This window comes from Octopus sinensis, linkage group LG3 (genome assembly GCF_006345805.1).
Source record: "Octopus sinensis linkage group LG3, ASM634580v1, whole genome shotgun sequence".
In the NCBI taxonomy this organism is placed as follows: Eukaryota; Metazoa; Mollusca; class Cephalopoda; order Octopoda; family Octopodidae; genus Octopus; species Octopus sinensis.
In genome coordinates, this window is record NC_042999.1 from 12,748,309 (window position 1) to 12,768,363 (window position 20,055).

The window sequence follows — 20,055 nt, forward strand, 5'->3', positions numbered from 1 at the left end:
TTTATTTTTTAAAAAATACAAACAAAATCTTACGAAACTAGTGCTGTTCCACATCAGCAAAAATAGTTAATAAAAATTGTGCAGTATAAAATAGACATAGAAATTTCTATATTTACATGCAAAATACACACACACACACACACACACCTTTTAAGTCACAGTAATTTTCATATAACACTCACCAATCAATTGATATTTCTTTCTTCCTTGCACAAGTAGTTTCATTAAGATCTATGAAGGTTGTAAAAATGCTTGTATTTCATAAGATTGTTGATATAGCCTTCTGTCTGGTATAGCCTTCACGAGCACTTTGTTATTATATAAAATCTACTTTATCTTCACACTTTCTGCATGTTATCACCACTCACTCAATACAGTATGCATGTTATATGCAGAAATCACTTGATATGTATCACCCATTTTCTTCTTTAAGATATTCAAGAAATTCCAAATATTTCATATTTCCAAATTTTTCTACCTTGGAATTGATGAATAGCTACAAGTAAATAACCTCTTATCCCAAACACTTGGCACCAGACATGTTTCAGTATTCTGACTTTACCAGATTTTGGAGATAGCATTGCAGTATATTCATAAGGTATATCCCAGGGCAGCCTTAGCAGCCTTGCAGGCCCCTTGGCAGCCTTAGCAGCCCCCTTGGCAAATCAATGCACTGCTCTCGATAGTATTTATTTATTGACAGCAAACCATAACATACACAGGTCAGAATTGGGCCCATAGACCTGTCGAGCCCTTGGGCAATTGCCCATCCCTTAAGATGACCCTAGTATATCCTTGATTATTAGTCATGGTTCCCAGGAAATAGCCTAGGTCAACATTCTAACTTTTAAAACAAAACTCTGATTTGTATGTGTCTTGATCGTAGGTTGAACTTTAAGTTTTGTGCCCATAAGAATACCATTGATAGGCAGAGCCTAGTAGGGCAATTAAATGGTTTTTACCAACTTACTGTAATTATGAGGAAAATATCACTGGTTTGTTTAGGATAATGTAAAACTGCACAAAAGACTAAGGACATGTACATATGGCCTGCCTAGCAAAGGTACATAAACAAAGCTCAGTGAAAGTATCACGTGATATTGTTTATTTGCATTATGAATATTCACACTGAGTGAGAATAAATAAAGACTTTAAATGATACATCATTGTTTATTTGTATTGAAATAACCTGGTAAATGATGTGGGATAAAAACTGACCATAAAATTATTAGTGTACTTTTATTTCTCAGAAAAACATTCAGTAAAGTTGGTGCCAAACGTGAGCTTTGGTGTGCAGATGACCACTGTGAAAAAAATTCAGAATTTTGGATAAGAAATGGTGTATTTGGATTGATAATTTTATTAATCATTATTAGCAGTGTAACTTTTAATTGATTGATTTCAATTCTATTTACATTTAGACCCAATGCTGCTGTTTGGGTTATGGGTTTATTTAAACATGTTCAATTTATGGGTTTATTTAAATATGTCAGCCATTCAAAACCACACAAAAACTGTTAACTTCACTTCATCATTTATTATTTAGTGTCACATCTTTTTGTCATACAATCTGCAACCTAATCACTGAATGATTAAATGAAGTCAACAGGTTTTTATATATTTATGAATAACTAATTTGTGTGTTTCATGATGTAATTGGTTTAGTTTCAACATATGGTCTCAGCTCAAATCACTGCTGTAGAAGTACAATTCCTAAATATTTTAGAGTTTCCTTTAAATGCTTGCATTGAAAATTGTTTATATTGCTATTTCTCCTTACACTTGAAGCTCAAACATTATCTTCGAAATGCTAAAGAGTTTTGTCAGTGAACCAATGCTTGGGGTTTCAGTTTTGTTACTGTCGTACACAGATCTTTGCTGTAGATCTCAATATGAATCTGGTGCTGGGTGCCTGCACAAATGAGTTTTAATGTAAAATAAATTTTTGCTGGCCACCTATCAGATTCAAGTGACAATCAGAATAAGAACCAAAACCCAGATTTAATATACAAAAAATCTAGACTTGAGTCTAAGGCTGATCACTGGTGCAGTTCCTTGATGGTATCTTCAGGTCTCATAATAGGACCTGAACTCATCATTGTGAGCTAACAAAAGCATTTTGCTCCTGGCAGTGGTGAACCCTACCTACTGTGCCAGATGAACTAAACCTATGTCCTGACCATGTACAAAGGTGGAAAATGAACTTTTTCTTTGTATTTTACTACCTTATCAACACGGCCAGCTGTGATAGTTTTGTTTTTTTAATTAATGTTTGTTACCTGACAGTGTACATCTATATGGAATTGAACCAGAATGGTTGACTTGGAAGAATTACTTTCTGCTACCAAAAAATCTAAAACCAAAACTTTAACCCATATAATATGCTTTACACATATTTATGATAGAGAAATAAAGAATTAGGAAAAGTTACTTGGGTGATATTTATCATTTTAAATTTATATAAAAACAATTTTTAGTTTGAACTGTGCTTCTGTCAAAATTTGTCACCATACATCCATAACATAAATATGTTGCTCATCTTCTTCCTTTCTTCCCTCTCTTCTGCTTTGTCCTTTTGCTGCACATATGTCTCCACACACTCACACCACTCCTCATTATGCTATTACAAATACTTCACTCCACACACACACACACACACACACACACACATATTACAACACATGTCACTACCATTCACCACATGACACATGTTACAGCACACATCATGTCATTACACACTTCACTCAACAAATGTTGCTGCACATACATTCCTGATCCATTTAAAACATAGGCATGAATTGCACACAAAGGGTTTTGTGTCTCTGCAAAAACTAATTAATGTTGTTCATTTTGTCATGCACATTTCCGTATGCAGTTATCACAATGACATTTGCAGCAATACATATTTCTTCTTCTTCTTCTCTCTGAGTTTCTATGTTTTTATGCCACAACAATTGTCTTTGTTTTTTTCCCCTTTTCTCTATTCCAAGATGTCTGTTGCCATGTTTTGTGTTTTTTTCTCTCAATCTTTTGCACTGCACTATGCCAACATGTGTTTCTAAACAGAATGGTTCTTTTGAATGCCACTCAAAATCCTGCCCTCAACTGAGCACTTGCACCAATCCTGTGATCCGTGACTGTTGTCCGGAGTGCTTTAACTGCATGTATGGAGGTCAGGAATGGCTGAATCTTAGTAATTTTACTGATCCTCAAGATATGTGTGGAGAGTGTTTATGTGAGGTTGGTACATTTTAACCTTTCAATATTGTTTTGTTTTATTTTTTCTTATTTAACCAATTTGTTACTATATTTCTTTTGAAATAAATTACTTTCATTTCAAACATTTATGAATCCTGAAAAAAAGAATATACAAATCATGTTTTTCATTTATTTTAAATATAATTAATATCCTTTATTCCACTGGAATTCCAATAATAAATTATAGTGATTTAAAAAGGGTTACACTGGAGTGCTTACCTGTTCCCTTCTCCAAAATCTTTCTTGTTGATTATAACAGCAAACAATTATTATCTGTAACGAAGGTCATTAGGAGCTGTCTGGATGTGAACTCTCATTCATTGACTTATAGTCCTGCATCTCATTGACTTGTTGCAGAGTTACACACATGAAAAAACAAAGAATCTATTATTCTTTTCGTTTCTCATATATTCACTCAGAATGACCTGCCATTAACAACACTTTTCTCCAAACTCTTGGATTATCTTTTTCTTATATTTGATAAGGGTAATGCTTCCCAAAATATTATAGAAGCATTAAACAATCTATGTATGTTAATACAATATCATCTCTTTGTTTTTATTTATTGACATATTTTGCCTAACTTCTAAATCTGCATTACTTAAAGGTCTTCTTTAAAATATACTACTTACACATTGCAATGCTTCAAGCAAATTACAATACTCTTTTTATATAAGAGAAATGTTTCTTCTCTATTGATGGGGATCATAAGCTAACCTCCAACTGTTCTAAATTGGAATCATCAGAGTTAATTGCATTTCTGTATTCTCTCCAGAACTTCATTTCAAACGTTAAGCCTTGCGTAAAGTTTTGCAATTAAGTTAGCTTCAACGAACTTTCTGTTCCTTATGTTTCTGCACTTATCTTCCTTTTGTACACATTTTACTTTAGTTTTAGAAATTCCGATGTTCTTTTCTTTTTTTCATTGGTCTCAGACATTGGACTGTGTCAATGCTAAGGCACCACCTTTAAAGGTTTTAGTTGATCACCCAACCCCTTAATACTTATTTCACTCTGATACTTATTATTCTATTGATCCTTCCTAAATAAGTTTTACCCCTTAAGCATAAAGTGGGGAAGGTACTTAATCTGTTGGTGTACATCAGTATACACACCAACAAAAATATATTCAATATAGAAGGAAACGATAGCAGAAGGTTGTAATATCCCCTGCAGGATTCAAACACCATGTCTACAATTGGGAATATAAATTTGGGCCATGTTTCTGGCAAGTTAAATTACTAGATGGATTTATGTACGATCTGACTTGTGCAAGTGGAAAGCCTGATCTAATAATCATCAGACATGATTGATCAGAATAGTATAATTATATCCACTAAATATATATATATATATATATATATATATGTATATATAATCATCATCATCATCATTTAACGTCCGTTGTCCATGCTGGCATGGGTTGGCTGGTGTAACCAGAGCTGGCAAGCCAAGGGGCTGCACCAGATTCCAGTCTGATTTGGCATGGTTTCTATGGCTGGATGCCCTTCCTAATGCCAACCACTTTACAAAGTGTGCTGGATGCTTTTACATGGTGCCGCATGGACACTTTTACATGGCACCACATGGATGCTTTTGTCTGTTACTACATGGGTGTTTTTACGTGTCACCACATGGGTGTTTTTACATGGCATCCACCTACATCATGTGACATAACCAGTGCAGTTGTTGTATAGAGCAACAAATTTATATAAATATATCCAGGTGTGGGTAGTTTGTCTGGTATTTATTGGAGGGACTGTTTGAATGCTTCTTTATGTAGGCTGGCACGATGTTGAAGAGAGCCGGGCCAGTTGAGGTGAACTAGTTCTGTTGTAGTGTTGTGATACAACACAAACCTGATTTCTGTGGAGGATGGATGGCATGGGGGCCAAGCCTCGGATGAATTTTAAAGATGATACCTATATCATTTGGGCAATGTTGATGGAATATTTTCCACATCACACTGATGATATAACACAAGTAGCAGCACTGGATAGAGTAAAGCCTGAGCTTTTTGAGTTGATCCCAATAATCAAGGCTTGTCATGTCATCTATGTTTTTTGTGATTGATCTATGGGGAGCTTCAATTCTCATAATATTTTGTACCTTGTGAGAGGACCACAGCGGACAACAGTATTCACGGTGAGGGTGAGCAAAAGTAGAGAAAAGTAGAATAATGATAAGGGCGTCTCTAGACCAGAAAGTCCTGAGGATCCAGGAGCACGCCCTGCGAGCTATGTCACCTTTGCTGTTTATGTGAGCACTGCAGCTTATTTTGTTGTCAGCAGTAACACCCAGGTCTCTAGCAGTGTTGGATACCACAAGGGTTTTGCCTGAGGGAAGAGTGTATGGTTGTTGAAATGCAGTCTCTTTAACAAAGTGGATGAGGTTGAATTTAGTTTGAATTAATTTTGAAAATAATAAAGAATTTAGTAAAATAGTTTTGTCCTTATGAAGCTGATATTTGGAACAAAAGAATTAACTCTTTGATATCTTTGTTATTTATGAAACTAGTGTTTGGAAAATAAACTAACATGACATTTTGATGGCTGGTTTAAATTTAAATTTAAGTCACTTTAAAAGCAAGAAGTTTGTCTCATAAAACCATGGGCAGTCTCAGGTGGTTTGGCATCAAAATGGCTCAGAGGTGTATTGATATAAGCTCTGTATCTGCGCAGTAAATTTTTGATTTGATAAAAAAGTATTCTTGTCATAATGGTAACAATCCTCTCCCCCCACACATTTGTCTACGATGAAGGAGTATTCTCATTTTAATGGCTCAAAGTTAGAATTCTCAGACATGATTACCACTTTTCCTTCACAATCTGCAACCTAATTTACTGTTGGTGTTGACTCTTTTATCCTTTGCTTCTTTACAGCCACTGACAGGCAGTGAGGGTTTATGCTCTGAGTTCTCCTACTCCCATTATCTTCAAATATGCCAAGCCCAAACTGCCCACCCAGTCTAACTGTGGATACATTAGTGCTTTTTCCTGGAGACATACAAAAGCCAAACTATGCTTTCCCCCCCCCCACTAGCCGTACAACATGCTGGACACTAACCTGGAATTTCTAAATCCAAATCGTACAGCTAGCTATTTCCCTCTGTAGGGTTCATCCAACTTTTGACAAATCCTGTTTTTGTCTTGTTTGGTTTCTAACAACCCTTCCCCCCCCACCAGACAAACCATGTTTGTCTGATGGGGGGGAGGGTCGTTGATGACCGGATTGGGCAACAAATTGTACCAAGCTATGTTATCAGTTCTATTTATGAATGATCTGACATCATTTCTTGATGCAATTCTTTTTATCTCTTCTCATATTTTACTTCACTTTGAGCCTGTCTCTCACACACACACACTCACATATATATATATATATATATATATATGTGAGTGTGTGTGTGTGTGTATGTATGTGTGTGTGTATATGTATGTATTTGCATGTCTGTTTGTCCCCCACCATCATTTCACAACCGATGTTGGTGTGTTTATGTCCCCATAACTTAGTGGTTTAGTAAAAGAGACTAATAGAATACATACTAGGCTTACAAAGAATAAGTCCTGGGGTTGATTTGTTCGACTAAAGGCGATGCTCCAGCATGGCTGCAGTCAAATGATTGAAACAAGTAAAAGGAATAAAAAAAAAGAATCGTACCTGTCCCCACTCCCCCTTATGACTGTTTCTATCTGTTGAGATTATGTTAAATGTCTTTTGTCATTTGATCCTTTTCGTTCACAAGTAGAGAGAATTATGTCCAATCCTCTTCTTGGCTTGTCTTAATTTGGATACATATCCATCCATTTTCTCCACCCACTGTCCATGGGAAGATTGTCTTGGCCCCTCCTCCATACGGTCCTATTAGAAGCAACCATTTTGTGGCTGGATTACTAGGCATGACCAATGGATGCTATGGATATCACCCAATCCAATCATCTCATTCTTAGTCTAACCCTACATCTCCTGCCAGTTGGGTCAGCTTGAAGAATCCATCTCATGACTTTTTCCCTTCAACATTCTGTCCATGGTACCAAAGCTGTGACCTCTCAATGTTATTACATAACATTATTTATTTTGGCAGCTAGAAGCCTGGTTTGTGTGTGTGTGAGAGAGAGAGAGAGGGTGTGTGTACGAGCGAAATGATCTGCTACACAAGCTAACTCAATTAGTTAGAAGCAAATGTGTAGACAACTATTCTAAACATTTTACTAACAAACTTATTAGTTGCATTGCAGGATGGCAATGTTAGTTGCCACAGGATGTCATGTGCCCAGCCGGACTGTGATAACCCAATAAGAGTGGCTGGACAGTGTTGCCCTGCTTGCCCAGGTAAGAAGTAGTTTTAATAGATATGACACAAACTGATTTAAAGGTTTCCATTTCTTTAAAATAAGGTTATCATTTATTATATTGTTGTATGGTTAAGAAGTTTGCTTCCCAACCACATTGTTTCAGATTTAGCCCCACTGTGTGATACCTGGAGACAGTATCTTCTAGAGCTACTATAGACCAAAGCCTTGTGAATGGATTTGCTACACAGAAGCTGAAAAAAAAGCCCATTGTGTATGTATATGTGTGTGTGTATGTATGTGTGTGTTTATAAATGTGTGCGTGTGTGTGTGCCACCTCGTCTTGACATTACTTATTAGTTGTAAACGAGTGTCATTGTCATAAAAGCAGTGTCAATAATTTCCAGTTTTCTGTGAAAACATCTCTGGCAATGGAGAAATATGACCTTGCTTGAAAGCAGGTGAGAGTTGGTGACAGGAAGGACATCCAGCCATTTGCCTCAATAAATTCCATCTTACGCATGCAAGCGTGGGGAAATGGGTGTTGGAATCATGATGATAATGATTTCTTAGAAATTAAGATAAATAATAAGGTGAAGAATAACTGGTTGGAACTTTTTTTTGTAGGTAAGCTAAATCACAATCTATAAATATATAAAGTAATGAGAAGTAATCATTTCAACAACAAAGCTGAATCTCCAATGCCTCACCGTTTGCTGAACACGAATGTCGAATGTGCCATTTTACAGCCATGTTACGTGTCTATGTTCTCCATGCTATCATTTATGTAATTCAGTTGTGCAAGCATGGAAAATAGATGTTAACTGATGATGGTAAATCTGCAAACTTAGATGTGTATATTTAGTGTTGGAGTAGTTTTACATGTAAGTGAAATGAGATATTTTTCTGTAACTGGGTAAATCATAAGAGAAAACAAAAACAAGTGGTATAAAGGAAGATGTTGTGTAACTAGAAGGATCTGAATTTGAGATTTTTTGGAGTTCCTCATTATCTACTTAGATTTCTAGGATGATACAACATGGCTGTGTGGTTAAGGGGCTTGATTTGCAACCATATTGTTTTGGGTTCAGTTCTATTGTGTGACACTTTGGGCAAGTGTCTTCTATAGTCCTAGACCATCCAATGTCTTGTGAGTGGATTCAGTACTTAACCTTTTGCACATAAAGGATAAATATAATTAAGACCTAGTGTTGAGGGATGATAAGTGGGGAAGAGTAGGTGACAGCTGTAAAAATTTGGTAGGATCAAGGGTGTAGTGGGTGTAGTGAAGGTTATCAATGATACTTATAAGTTGATGGGGAGTTTGGGGAGAGTAGGAAATGACTGACAGTGCAGAAAAGGAACGGGTGAAGAACAGCAAAATAGTAAAGGTATGATTATAAATAAATGTAAATTGATTAGTGATTAAACAACTGTGGGTGTTTTCCTGTCAAATGGGAATGAAAGTTCTCTCTTGGCAATATACTTTAGAATGGCAACTGCTTCAAAGTTCACTTATTTTGTGTAACTTACATCGTTAATAATTTTGAGAAAGGCTTCATGTCACACATTTCACCTTTTCCATAAATCTGGAAGTTAGGTTTTATGTTTACATCAATGAAAAATCGCATAATGCCTTTTGTATATATTACACTAACATATTTTCCAGTCATGGCTGTTCGTATGCCTTCACAGACTTGATTTTTCTATTCTAATGAAAAGACATACATGTAAAAATAGTATTGACTAATAATATAAATGCTTGCGTCTTTGCTCATTACATATTTTTAAAATGTTATCTTCTAGATGCTTGTGAATATAATGGACAAGTTTATGAAAATGGTGAAAACTTTGCTGATGCTTCAGACCAGTGTAGAGAATGTGCCTGTCTTGTTAGTAACTTAAAACATATTTAATTTCTTTATTATGGTCCATAAATAGGATGAGATGTTTTCTTAGTTTTTCTTAAATTATGAAAATAAAAAAACAAAAACTATTAAGTATAAAAGCTTTTCTTTAATATAATCCTTTTCTATTCAGTTGCAAAAGGATTCAAATCTATTTTACTGTTGTGTGAATTTTTTGTATCATGGATTCTAGACACAGACGTGGTTGTGTAGTAAAGAAGTTTGTTTCCCATCCGCATAGTTTTGGGTTTAATCCCACAGTGTGGGATCTTGGGCAAGTATCTTTTAGTAGATAAAGCCAACCAAAGCTTTGTAAGTGGATTTGGTAGACCGAAACTGATTGAAGCCTGTTGTATATTTGTGTGTGAGTACATTAGTGTCTCCTTCTCTTGGCATTGTGTGACATTCATAAATGAGTATCACCATCATAGACTGATGTCCTTCATTTCTAATGTTCCATGAAAACATGTCCAGCCATGGGCAAATATTACCTTACTTGGAAACAGGCGAAGGTTGGGGACAGTAAGTGCATTTGGCCAAAAACCAACCTGTTTCAATGAATTCTGTCTTATCCATACAGGCATAGAAAAGTAAACATTAAAATGATGATGAGATTTGTTGTAAGTAGTTTTCACCTGTAGCTGCTGTTTCTTTTTTCACCTGTAGCTGCTGTTTCTTTTTTCACCTGTAGTTGCTGTTCCTTTTTTTACATTACAAATTAACTTTAATAAATTACTTTTAACTTTTCACAACATTGTTTTTCTAATATAAAAGGCAACGTAACTTTCTCTTGGCTTCATTATAATTCTATGTCTTGTCTTTTAGGCTGGCCATGTCAACTGTTCCTCACTACAGTGCAATCCTGTGACCTGCACTCATCCTTCCACTGATAAATGTTGTGATGTGTGTTATGACTGTGTCTATGAAGGCAACTCCATATCCAATGGCCACAGCTTTAAGAAAGATGCATGCCAGACATGTACATGCAGGGTATGTTTTATTTGGAAATATTTTCAAAGTGTTATTTATTTCACTGTTATTAATACAATGGTTCTCTGCTCAGTCTTTTGTAAGTTCAGGAGTTTCTAGCAGGGTTAGGGAATAACTTACATAGTTTCATATGGGACAATAATTTTACTCTTACCCTATTGTTTTACTTCAGTTGAAAATACTGACATTGTAACAGTTTAGAATACACACACACACACACACTCTCTCTCTCATTGGTTCCACATTCTTCAAACTCTTGGAAATGGTTGTCGATAGAACTGAAGAAAATCTGGGCTAAAGTAGTTCCATTTTGCAAGAACATAAATGGAAGAACTGTTGAAAAAGAAGAAATAGAAACTTTTGAAATTTTAATTTGCGATTCTCAGTTTTCAATTTCTAAATGCTACAATTTCAGGATGGTAATGTGATTTGTATTAAAGAAAGCTGCCCTCCACTTAATTGTCCCTTGGCGGAAAGATTACCAGGACAATGTTGTGCTCAGTGTCAAGGTAAAGACACATTTCTTTTTCAAAACTGTTCTCTGAAGCCACCTGTTAACCCCTAAAAGCAAGTTGAATGATATCTATTTCCTGAAATTACTGTTATCATATTTGTTTTGCAGAATGTACTTATAAAGACCGTTCTTACAAGAATGGAGCAATGTGGTTCTCAGATGACGACCCCTGCACCTCTTGTATCTGCCATGATGGTTCCGTTACATGCTTGGAACTCCAGTGTATCGTGCCATGTTCCAATTACGTTGAAGAACCAGATCAATGCTGTCCTGTGTGTCCAAGTAAGGCAATAAGTATTCTCAGCTTAATTCTTGTCTGTAGGAGCTGTGCAGAAATCGTTCAGTTTTGTGTTGTTAAAATTGTTTACGTTCAATACCAACTAGAAGGCACAAAATAGGCAACTTCTAAAAGTTTTTCCTCTTAAAATTTCTAATAAGTTTTCATACTTATGTAATTATACTGTGAACGTATAATTGATAAATGATGTAATTATTGAAGCAATATGATGGAATATTGAATTGAATGCCCTGATTTCATCTCCCTATATAGAGGAATTCACCAGACCCATAGCAGGTTGGGATTCAGGGAGGCAGTCACACCACCCTCCCTTAACATTGATGTGAAAGGGCATAAAATTTCTTACAGCTAATCACACTTTGTGTGTGTGTGTGTAATATAATATATATATATATATATATATATATTATACACACACACACATTCCATCCACTACAAACACAGACTCACACTCCTATTTCAATTTCTCCTCCTCACACCAAGCCTTCCATCCCCTACTCTCAATTCCTCCTGGTTCTGCAGTGATGACTGTGACTTTGAGACCCTGTCTCAACTCTCTACTTCACCTTACATTGGATATTCCCTCACCCTTATCCACGCTGCCCTTGCTTGGGTACAATCGATTGACCATGCCTCTACTCTCTCTCCTTGCACATGCTCTACCCTTACCTGCTTCCCTTTTCTCCTCATCACTCCTCCACTCAACTCCTTCAGTGCACCATTCCCTGAGCCTTCCTTCGACTCCAATTCGACCCTGCCACCTTACACATACTCCTTCCCTCCTTTAAATGAGCCCATAACTTGCATGACCTCCTGGTTCACAGTTTCTTCCCTACTCCTGCCTCCCAGCCTGGCTCCTTCCCCTTCTCTCACCCATGCTGTTGCACCTACCCCTACCTCTCCAACAGTGCTATCCTCACTGGCACCCACCACCTCCCCTATCACATCACCAACACCTTTACCTGCACCTCCAGTAATGTTATCTACTGCATCTCCTGCTCTTTCTCTTTGTCCTTCCTTGTACATTGGTCAGATGGGATGCTGCTTGGTTGACTGGTTTGCTGAGCACCTCCAAGACACCAGACTCGGCAGTGACACCCTGGTCTCACACCACTTTCGCTCCACTGGTCATTTGCAACAACATCTGTCTGTATTCGGATTATCTCTGCATAGAGGCCACCCAAACTCCCTCCTTCACTATGAACAGGAACTAATCTTCTCCCTTCATTCCTTTGCCCTTTATGTTCCCAACTCACCACCTCTTTTCATCTAACACCAACCCCACACAAGTTCCCACACACCTTTATCTTTCAACCGCCCCCCCTCACTCACACACCAGCACACCACCTACCTTAGTACCCTCACCAGATGACACTACTATACAAACACTCATACACACTATTCAACTCATTACTCACATCACACACACACATACACAAACTCAGAAACACCTTTCCACTCCATACACACCATTATCCACTCACCCATGCACACTCTTCAATAGCATCACCACACCACTATACGAGCAACCTTACACACTGTTCAACTCAGTGCACACACACCATGCACACTCCCACACCCTCACACACTCACATGCATTCCCACTCGCACCAATATCTGACAAACCCCACCCCTACTCACACCATCTCACTCCTATACCACCTCCTAACCCGTATCTCTTGCCACCCCCACCCCATCTCACACTTATGCAGTCCCCCACAACACACAGCATTCACTCCAAAAAATACAAAATGCCTGAACACAGGCAATATACACACACAAACACAACACGCATAAACACAAACATACACATGCACACTATATGGTCACAGACACACACACACGCACGCACACACACCACCTGAACAAGCACACATCAACTGCTGATCACCAGTGTTTGTACATCCACATGCATGTTAAACTCACACACATGTCCATATGCACGCACACACACATACACAAAACGCACATCACTTCAGACAACCTATACTCTAGGTTGCTTGTACACATACACACACACAGGCTCATGTTTTTGCACACGCACATGATAACCCCACACATATGTACACACATCCAAATGCACACACACATACACACCAGTACATAAAAGGCATATCACTCTACATACGCACTGAGTTACTTATACACACACACACAGGCAAAATACTCATGCACTCGCCCCCATTCACACATACACACTCAAACGCACCATTTTCACATACGCACATGCACTTGTGCATCTTAGTTAATTGAAGTCACCATTATGATTATTATTATTGTATCGCTTTTATTCAGCCTCTTTCTTCTAGCCATTTCATAAAAAGCACCCACTACACCCTTGGAGTGGTTGGTTTTAGGAAGGGCATCAAGCTGTAGAAACATTGCCAGATCAGATTGGAGCCTGATGCAACCACTGACTCTCCAGATCTCAGTCAAACTGTCCAACTCATGGTAGCATGGAAAACGGATGTTAAAGAATGATGTTGATGATGATGTGTGTGTGTGTATATATATATATATATATATATATATATATATATATATATATATATGTATGTATGTATGTATGTATGTATGTATGTATGTGTGTGTGTGTGTGTGTATGTGTGTGTGCGTATGTATATATATATAATATATATATATATATCAAATCAAATGAAAATCAAATCAAATCAAATCAAACCAAATCAAAATAGATGAACATCAATGGAATTTGTATCTTTGTGGTACCAGTGCTGGTGGCACACAAGAAAACCATCCGAACGTGGCCATAGCCAGTACCGCATCGACTGGCCTCCGTGCTGTGGGCACGTAACAAACACCATCCGATCGTGGCCGTTCGCCAGCCTCATCTGGCACCTGTGTCGGTGGCACATAAGAAAACACCATCCGAGCGTGGCTGTCTGCCAGCCTCGTCTGGCACCTGTGTCGGTGGCACATAAAAAACACCATACGAGCGTGGCCGTCTGCCAGCCTCGTCTGGCACCTGTGTCGGTGGCACATAAAATCACTCACTACACTCTCAGAGTGGTTGGCGTTAGGAAGGGCATCCAGCTGTAGAAACACTGCCAGATCTGACTGGCCTGGTGCAGCCTTCGGGCTTGCCAGACCCCAGTTGAACCGTCCAACCCATGCTAGCATGGAAAGCGGACGTTAAACGATGATGATGATGATGATGATATACATATATACTTTGACACTTTGATAGGTTTCGGGTAGTATTGGCCCAGGCTATGCCTAACTTAATAACACCACCTGGTAAAGTCATTCAAATCAGGAATCAGACAAGATGGCCCACTCAAGGAGTGAGTTATTGTTTTTGGAGCCATATTCTGGTGTAGGATGTTTATCTGAAATTTTTTGTTGGAATCTGTCCAAAGACTTCTTGAACTTTATGGGGTTTATTCCTGCTTTCTGTTTTTGTGTAATGTTAAAGAGAGTGGGGCCAATTGAGATGAAATAATTGTGCTGTATTGTGGTTATGTGATGCAGGTATGATTTATGTTATGGCGGATAGCACAGAGTCCAAGTCTTGGGTGTATCTTAAAGGCGATACCAATATCATTTGAGCAATGCTGATGGAATATTTTCTACATCATGCAGATGATGTAGTGCTCATGCTGGCGTTGGAGAGAATAACGCTTGAGCTTTTCTAGTTGACCCCAATAGTCAAGGCCTGTCATGCTATCTATCTTTTTTGTAATTGACCTTTGTTTCATGTAGGGAGACCACAGTGGACAACAGCATTCCAGGTGGGGTCCAGCAAAAGTAGAGAAGAGAAGGATAATGGTGTGGATATCTCATGACTGGAAAGTTCTGAGAATTCTGGATCACATTCTGCAGGCCATGTCAACATTGCTGTTTATATGAGTGGCCCAGCTTATGTTGTTGTCCACAATTTCTCCCAAGTCTCTGATGTCATTGAATGCCATGTGAGTTTCACCCGAAGGAAGGGAGTATTGGAGTTTCAGGGTATCCTCTCTTCCAAAGTAGATCAACTCAAATTTGTCCTCGTTCAGCAGCATATTATTCTTTTCCACCCATTGGATGACAGCCACTAAATCTGACTGAAGGCATGTCTGGTCACCCACTTCATTGATGACCTTTTGGATCTTGGAATCATCTGCAAAGATTCTTATGTTACTGTGCTTGATGATGTCAGTAACATCATCGATGTAGATGATGAAAAGAAGTGGACCCAACATAGTGCCTTGTGGAATACCACTACTGACTTGGGCTGGGTTTGATTTTACTTCTTCGACTACACATGCTGGGTTCTGCCTGTCAGGAAACACACGATCCATTGTAGTAACTTTCCAGTAACACCAATGCTGGATAGGGTTTTTCAAAGGCGTTGCTGAAATCAAGGTAGGTGACATCAGTATTCGAGTCCTCTCCTAAAGCTCTCAAAATGTCATCAAGGTGATGCAGGAGCTGCGTTAGGCAGTCTGAACCCCAACCAACATGGGTGATCTCACCACCCTCTCAAATACCTTGATGACATGAGAGGTGAGCGAGGTTAGCCATTAGTTCACTGCTAGGGACTTGTTTCCCTTTTTGAAAACTGGGACAATAGACTGGAACTGAAAGTTCTCCGGAATATAACCAGTATCCAGTGAGTTCCTCCTCAGATTAGCAAGAAGAGATGCATGTGACTGGGACATAAAAAGCACCATTCAAATGTTGGGCTTCACAGAGGCAATGTGGCCAATGCCGTTGGCATGTAAAAAGTACCTGTTGAGTATTGGGCCTGATTAAGACAATGAGCCCGATGCTAGTGTCTTGTCACCTGACACCTGTGCTGTGGCATGTAAAAAGCACTTTTTGCATGTTGAACCTCACAGTGGCAATGACAAATGACTGAGACCTTTGGCATTATGGCCGTGCTTGAGAAGAAGACCCATGAAGCCAAGTGAAATTGTAGTCGTTGCAGATACTTGTGTCACACAAATGGTACCCATGCCAGTTGTACATAAAAGTACCCATTACACTCTTGGAGCGGTTAGCATTGGAAAGGGTATCCTGTCGTAGAAACCATGCCAAATCAGACTGATGCAGCTCCTCGGCTTGCCAACCCTGGTCAAACCATCCAACCCATACCAGCATGGACATCAGTTGTTAAAAGATGATGATGATGACATATAAACACACACACACATGCACGCACATGCACACACACACACACACACACATATATGTCCTAGAATATCTATTTCAGTGCTGCAGTATTTGAGTTCTGTTCCTGTCAACTTGGATATTGTTTCAATTCCTGTCTGCTCCTGTCTAAAAATCCCTACAACACCACAAGTCAAATCAACTGACAGAAGAAATATGGCTTTAGACTGAGAAAAAAAAATTTCTTATTAATGGCTTTTGAAATTCATAAAATATATTTTTTTTAAGGCTGCACCCATCAGGGCATTACTTACCAAGAAGGAGCCCAGTTCAATTTGAATAGCGACCCCTGTGAACCTTGCATTTGTGAGGTAAGTCTCTGATTTCTCAAATAATCAAAAGAAATCCTTAGCTTCTATGCTGTTTTCTTTGGCTAGCATTTATAATATGGAACCTCCCTTCTTGTCAAACCCTATGTCACTGTCCACTAGATGGCAGCACTGCAATATTTTATTGCATACATGCTCTACATACCTACCTCTGTTTAATTCATCCGTCGTTCCACTCACCCATTCATCAAGTCTTCATGTGGCACCACATAAAGACACCCATGTAGTGTCACATAAAGGCACCCAGCACATTCTGTGTATAGTGGTTGGCATTAGGAAGGGCATCCAACCATAGAATCTATGCCAAATCAGATTGGAGTCTGGTGCAGTTCCCCAGCTTGCCAGCTCTGGCAATGATGATGATATGTAGATAGATATATAGGCAAGTATAGATAATGTATGGCTGTGTGGTTAAGAAGTCTGTTTCCCAACCATGTGGTTTCAGGTTCAGCCCCACAGCTCTGCATCTTTTTCTAATATAATCTTGAGTCAACCAAAATGTTATGAGTGAATTTTATAAATGGAAACTGAAAGGAGCCATAATTATCATCATCATCATCATCTAAATCTGGAGGGAGAAGGTACCGGAAGACATGGGAGGAAGTGGTGAGAAACGATAATTAGATAATGAGCATCTCAAAGGAGATGACGAAGGATCCAAAGAATCAGTGATTTACTGACCCATCGACCTAAGTGAAATAAAGACCATAAATGCATGTCCCTTATGTCCATGCTCCCCCACCACCACACACACAATCTGTCCCCTACAACCCAACTTCTCAACAATCCCCTTCCCCCACCCATACTCAACACTTGTTGCATTCCCCTCCATCTAACCCTACCTGCACACGCTATCTCCCCATTGAATCTCTTCCTGTTTCATCATCATGCATGTATGTATGCTGACATCAGCAGTGTAATGAAGGTGGCTATCGCTACTATTTTATCTTTATATATATATATATATATATATATATATATATATATAATAATAATAATAATAATAATAATAATAATTGTGTACAGTGCTCAGGTGCACTACAACTCATCTAAAGTGTATATATAATCAGGTGTAGTTTCGGCGGATTTCGGAAAGCATGAGGGCCTTAAAGGATGCAGTGTCATGGCAGTCAACAACTGACGCAGGCAGTTTATTCCATGCTTCAGCAACTCATCGTCATCGTCATACATCTATTTTCCCTGCTGGCGTAGTTTGGCTAGTTTTCATCGGAGCTGACCAGCTGAAGACCTGCTCAGGTTTCCATTCGTCTGTTTTGGTAGGGTTTCTGTGGTCGAATGCCTTTCCTAATGCTCCTTTACAAAGTGTGGACTGGGTGCTTTTACACAGTACCAGCATGGGTGTGTTTACGTGGTGCAGGTACAGGTACTTTTTTAAGTGGCACCAGCACCCATAAACCCACACAGTTAGGGATGCTCAGCTGGAGGGGGTCGCAGGGATTGAACCTGTATGCAAGAACAACCATGCTTTTCATTTAGCTTGATGTGTCTTTTCAAGCACAGCAAAGTACCAGGAGTCTCAGTCCCTTGTCATTCCCTTTCTGAGTCCCATCATCTGTAGATCCTTTCTCATTACTTTGTCCCACCTCTTCCTGGGTCTGCCTCTTCCACGTGTTCCCTCTACAATTAGAGATTAGCACTTCTTGATGCAATTGTCTTCATTCATACGCATTACATGGCCATACAAGCACAGTCTTCTCTCTTGCACACTACATCTCATGCTTCATATACCTTGTTTTCCTCTCAAGTCACACTATTACATATGCACACTGACATTACCCACCCATCAGAATATGCTGGCTTCATTTCTTTCAAGCCTTCACATGTCCTCAGTTGTCACTGCCCATGTCTCATTGCCATGTAGCATAGCTGTTTGTGCACAGGCATCATACAGTCTGCCTTTCACTCTGAGGGAGAGGCTCTTTGTTGCTAACAGAGGTAGCTGCTCTCTGAACTTCACCCAGTCTATTCTTATTCTAGCAGTTATGCTTTCAGAACAATCTCCCTCACTACTAACTTGGTCTCCTAAGTAACAGAAACTGTCTACTTCTAAAGACAGCTCCACCCTCAACATTTGAAGGAGTCTATTTTTGGTACATTCCTGGTGTTTAATGTCCCTGCACATCTACCACGTGTAAAAACTACTTTTTCTGTTAGTCTTCCAGTGATACTGCTGCATCTCTTATGTGTCCATAGCTTGCACTGGGTGTGCACCTTATGGAGTTTCTTCCGACATCCCTGTACATGGTTGGCACAGCTACCACTAAGCACTTATGTATCCCAGCTTCCGAATTGCTCACCAGATAAGGAAACAGGGGGCCCTGTCAAAGGCTTTCTCCATGTCAAAAAACCCAGATACATAGGTTTATTTTTGGCCCAGTATTTCTCCTGCAGTTGCCTCACCAGGGAGATAGCATCGGTGGTACTTCTCCCTGACACAAATCCAAATTTGGGTCCACATTAGGTAGGCTCTCCTCCTATGCATTCTCTACATTTAGCAACCTTTGATAGTGGCACTTCCAAGCCTCCTTCTTCACAGAATCACTAACTGCAAGTGAGCCATTATTATCCATGTGGACACATTTCTCTCCTAAATCGTGGTAGAGGCCTTGGTCTCGGGACCACTCATGACTAGAAACTGAGGTTGGGGGTAAGCAAGGGCATGCTCCCCATAGAAGATCCAGCTCCAAAAAGCCTCATAATAGCAAAGGAGAATGGGTACCAGTCAGCCCAAAGTTTGGGGTGGACTGCCTTCCTTGGTTGCTATGGCATTGAGGTTGATCCGGCCACCCTTTTTAACTGGGATAAAACCTGGAATTAAAACACTTGATGATGATATATATATCTACTATATATTTGTGAAATGGGTGGACGTTGTCTCACAAGCAATTGGGCAGGCAAAAGTGTTAGTAAATGTGGTCGGATTGACATGAAAATTTGCACACCTATGTTAAAAGTGCTGGCGAGTTTGCATGGCAACTTTGAGATTGCTCAATTGAAAGGCGTGGCCTCTAGGGCAAAATTCTTCATCTTTAAAATGTGGCCCAAGTAGACCTGAATGAATACGGGTTATAATACAAATACATATATATATATATATATTTGCCATGATAAATCACTAGCCACTACACATTCTTTATTTTCCCTCCTTGTTTCTTTCTGTGGAAGAGCGTAGGCTTGAAATGTTAAAGACTTTTTCACTTTCTGAGTGTTATACAAATACATCTGTTTGTTGTCTACACCACCTGTCTTTGTCTTTTGTTTTTTTTGTGAA

At 38.9% G+C, this 20,055-nt stretch overlaps 1 protein-coding gene and 1 long non-coding RNA gene across 8 annotated transcripts in view; one reads left to right on the forward strand and one right to left on the reverse strand.

Annotated features, from left to right (window-relative positions):
* The window catches only part of LOC115209298 (kielin/chordin-like protein), a 195,844-nt gene that overhangs the window by 148,658 nt on the left and 27,131 nt on the right, over positions 1-20,055 (forward strand). For 5 of the 7 annotated variants that reach the window (XR_004998144.1, XM_029777635.2, XM_036500854.1 and 2 more), the window contains 7 exons: positions 3,067-3,240; positions 7,497-7,590; positions 9,357-9,442; positions 10,283-10,447; positions 10,863-10,956; positions 11,070-11,243; positions 16,663-16,745. Coding sequence is in view for 5 of the 7 variants with exons in the window: in XM_029777635.2 (XP_029633495.1) it covers positions 3,067-3,240; positions 7,497-7,590; positions 9,357-9,442; positions 10,283-10,447; positions 10,863-10,956; positions 11,070-11,243; positions 16,663-16,745 (870 nt within the window). In the remaining 2 variants the exon portion in view is untranslated. Of the gene's footprint in view, positions 1-3,066; positions 3,241-7,485; positions 7,591-9,356; positions 9,443-10,282; positions 10,448-10,862; positions 10,957-11,069; positions 11,244-16,662; positions 16,746-20,055 lie in introns of those variants that run through there. The other 2 variants (XM_036500855.1, XR_004998145.1) reach the window with 2 other exon arrangements.
* Positions 1,504-19,009, reverse strand: LOC118762401. Its single transcript, XR_004998146.1, has 3 exons — positions 18,924-19,009; positions 5,486-5,488; positions 1,504-1,514 (listed from the first exon to the last, which is right to left on the reverse strand). It is a non-coding gene; the product is annotated as an uncharacterized LOC118762401 (long non-coding RNA).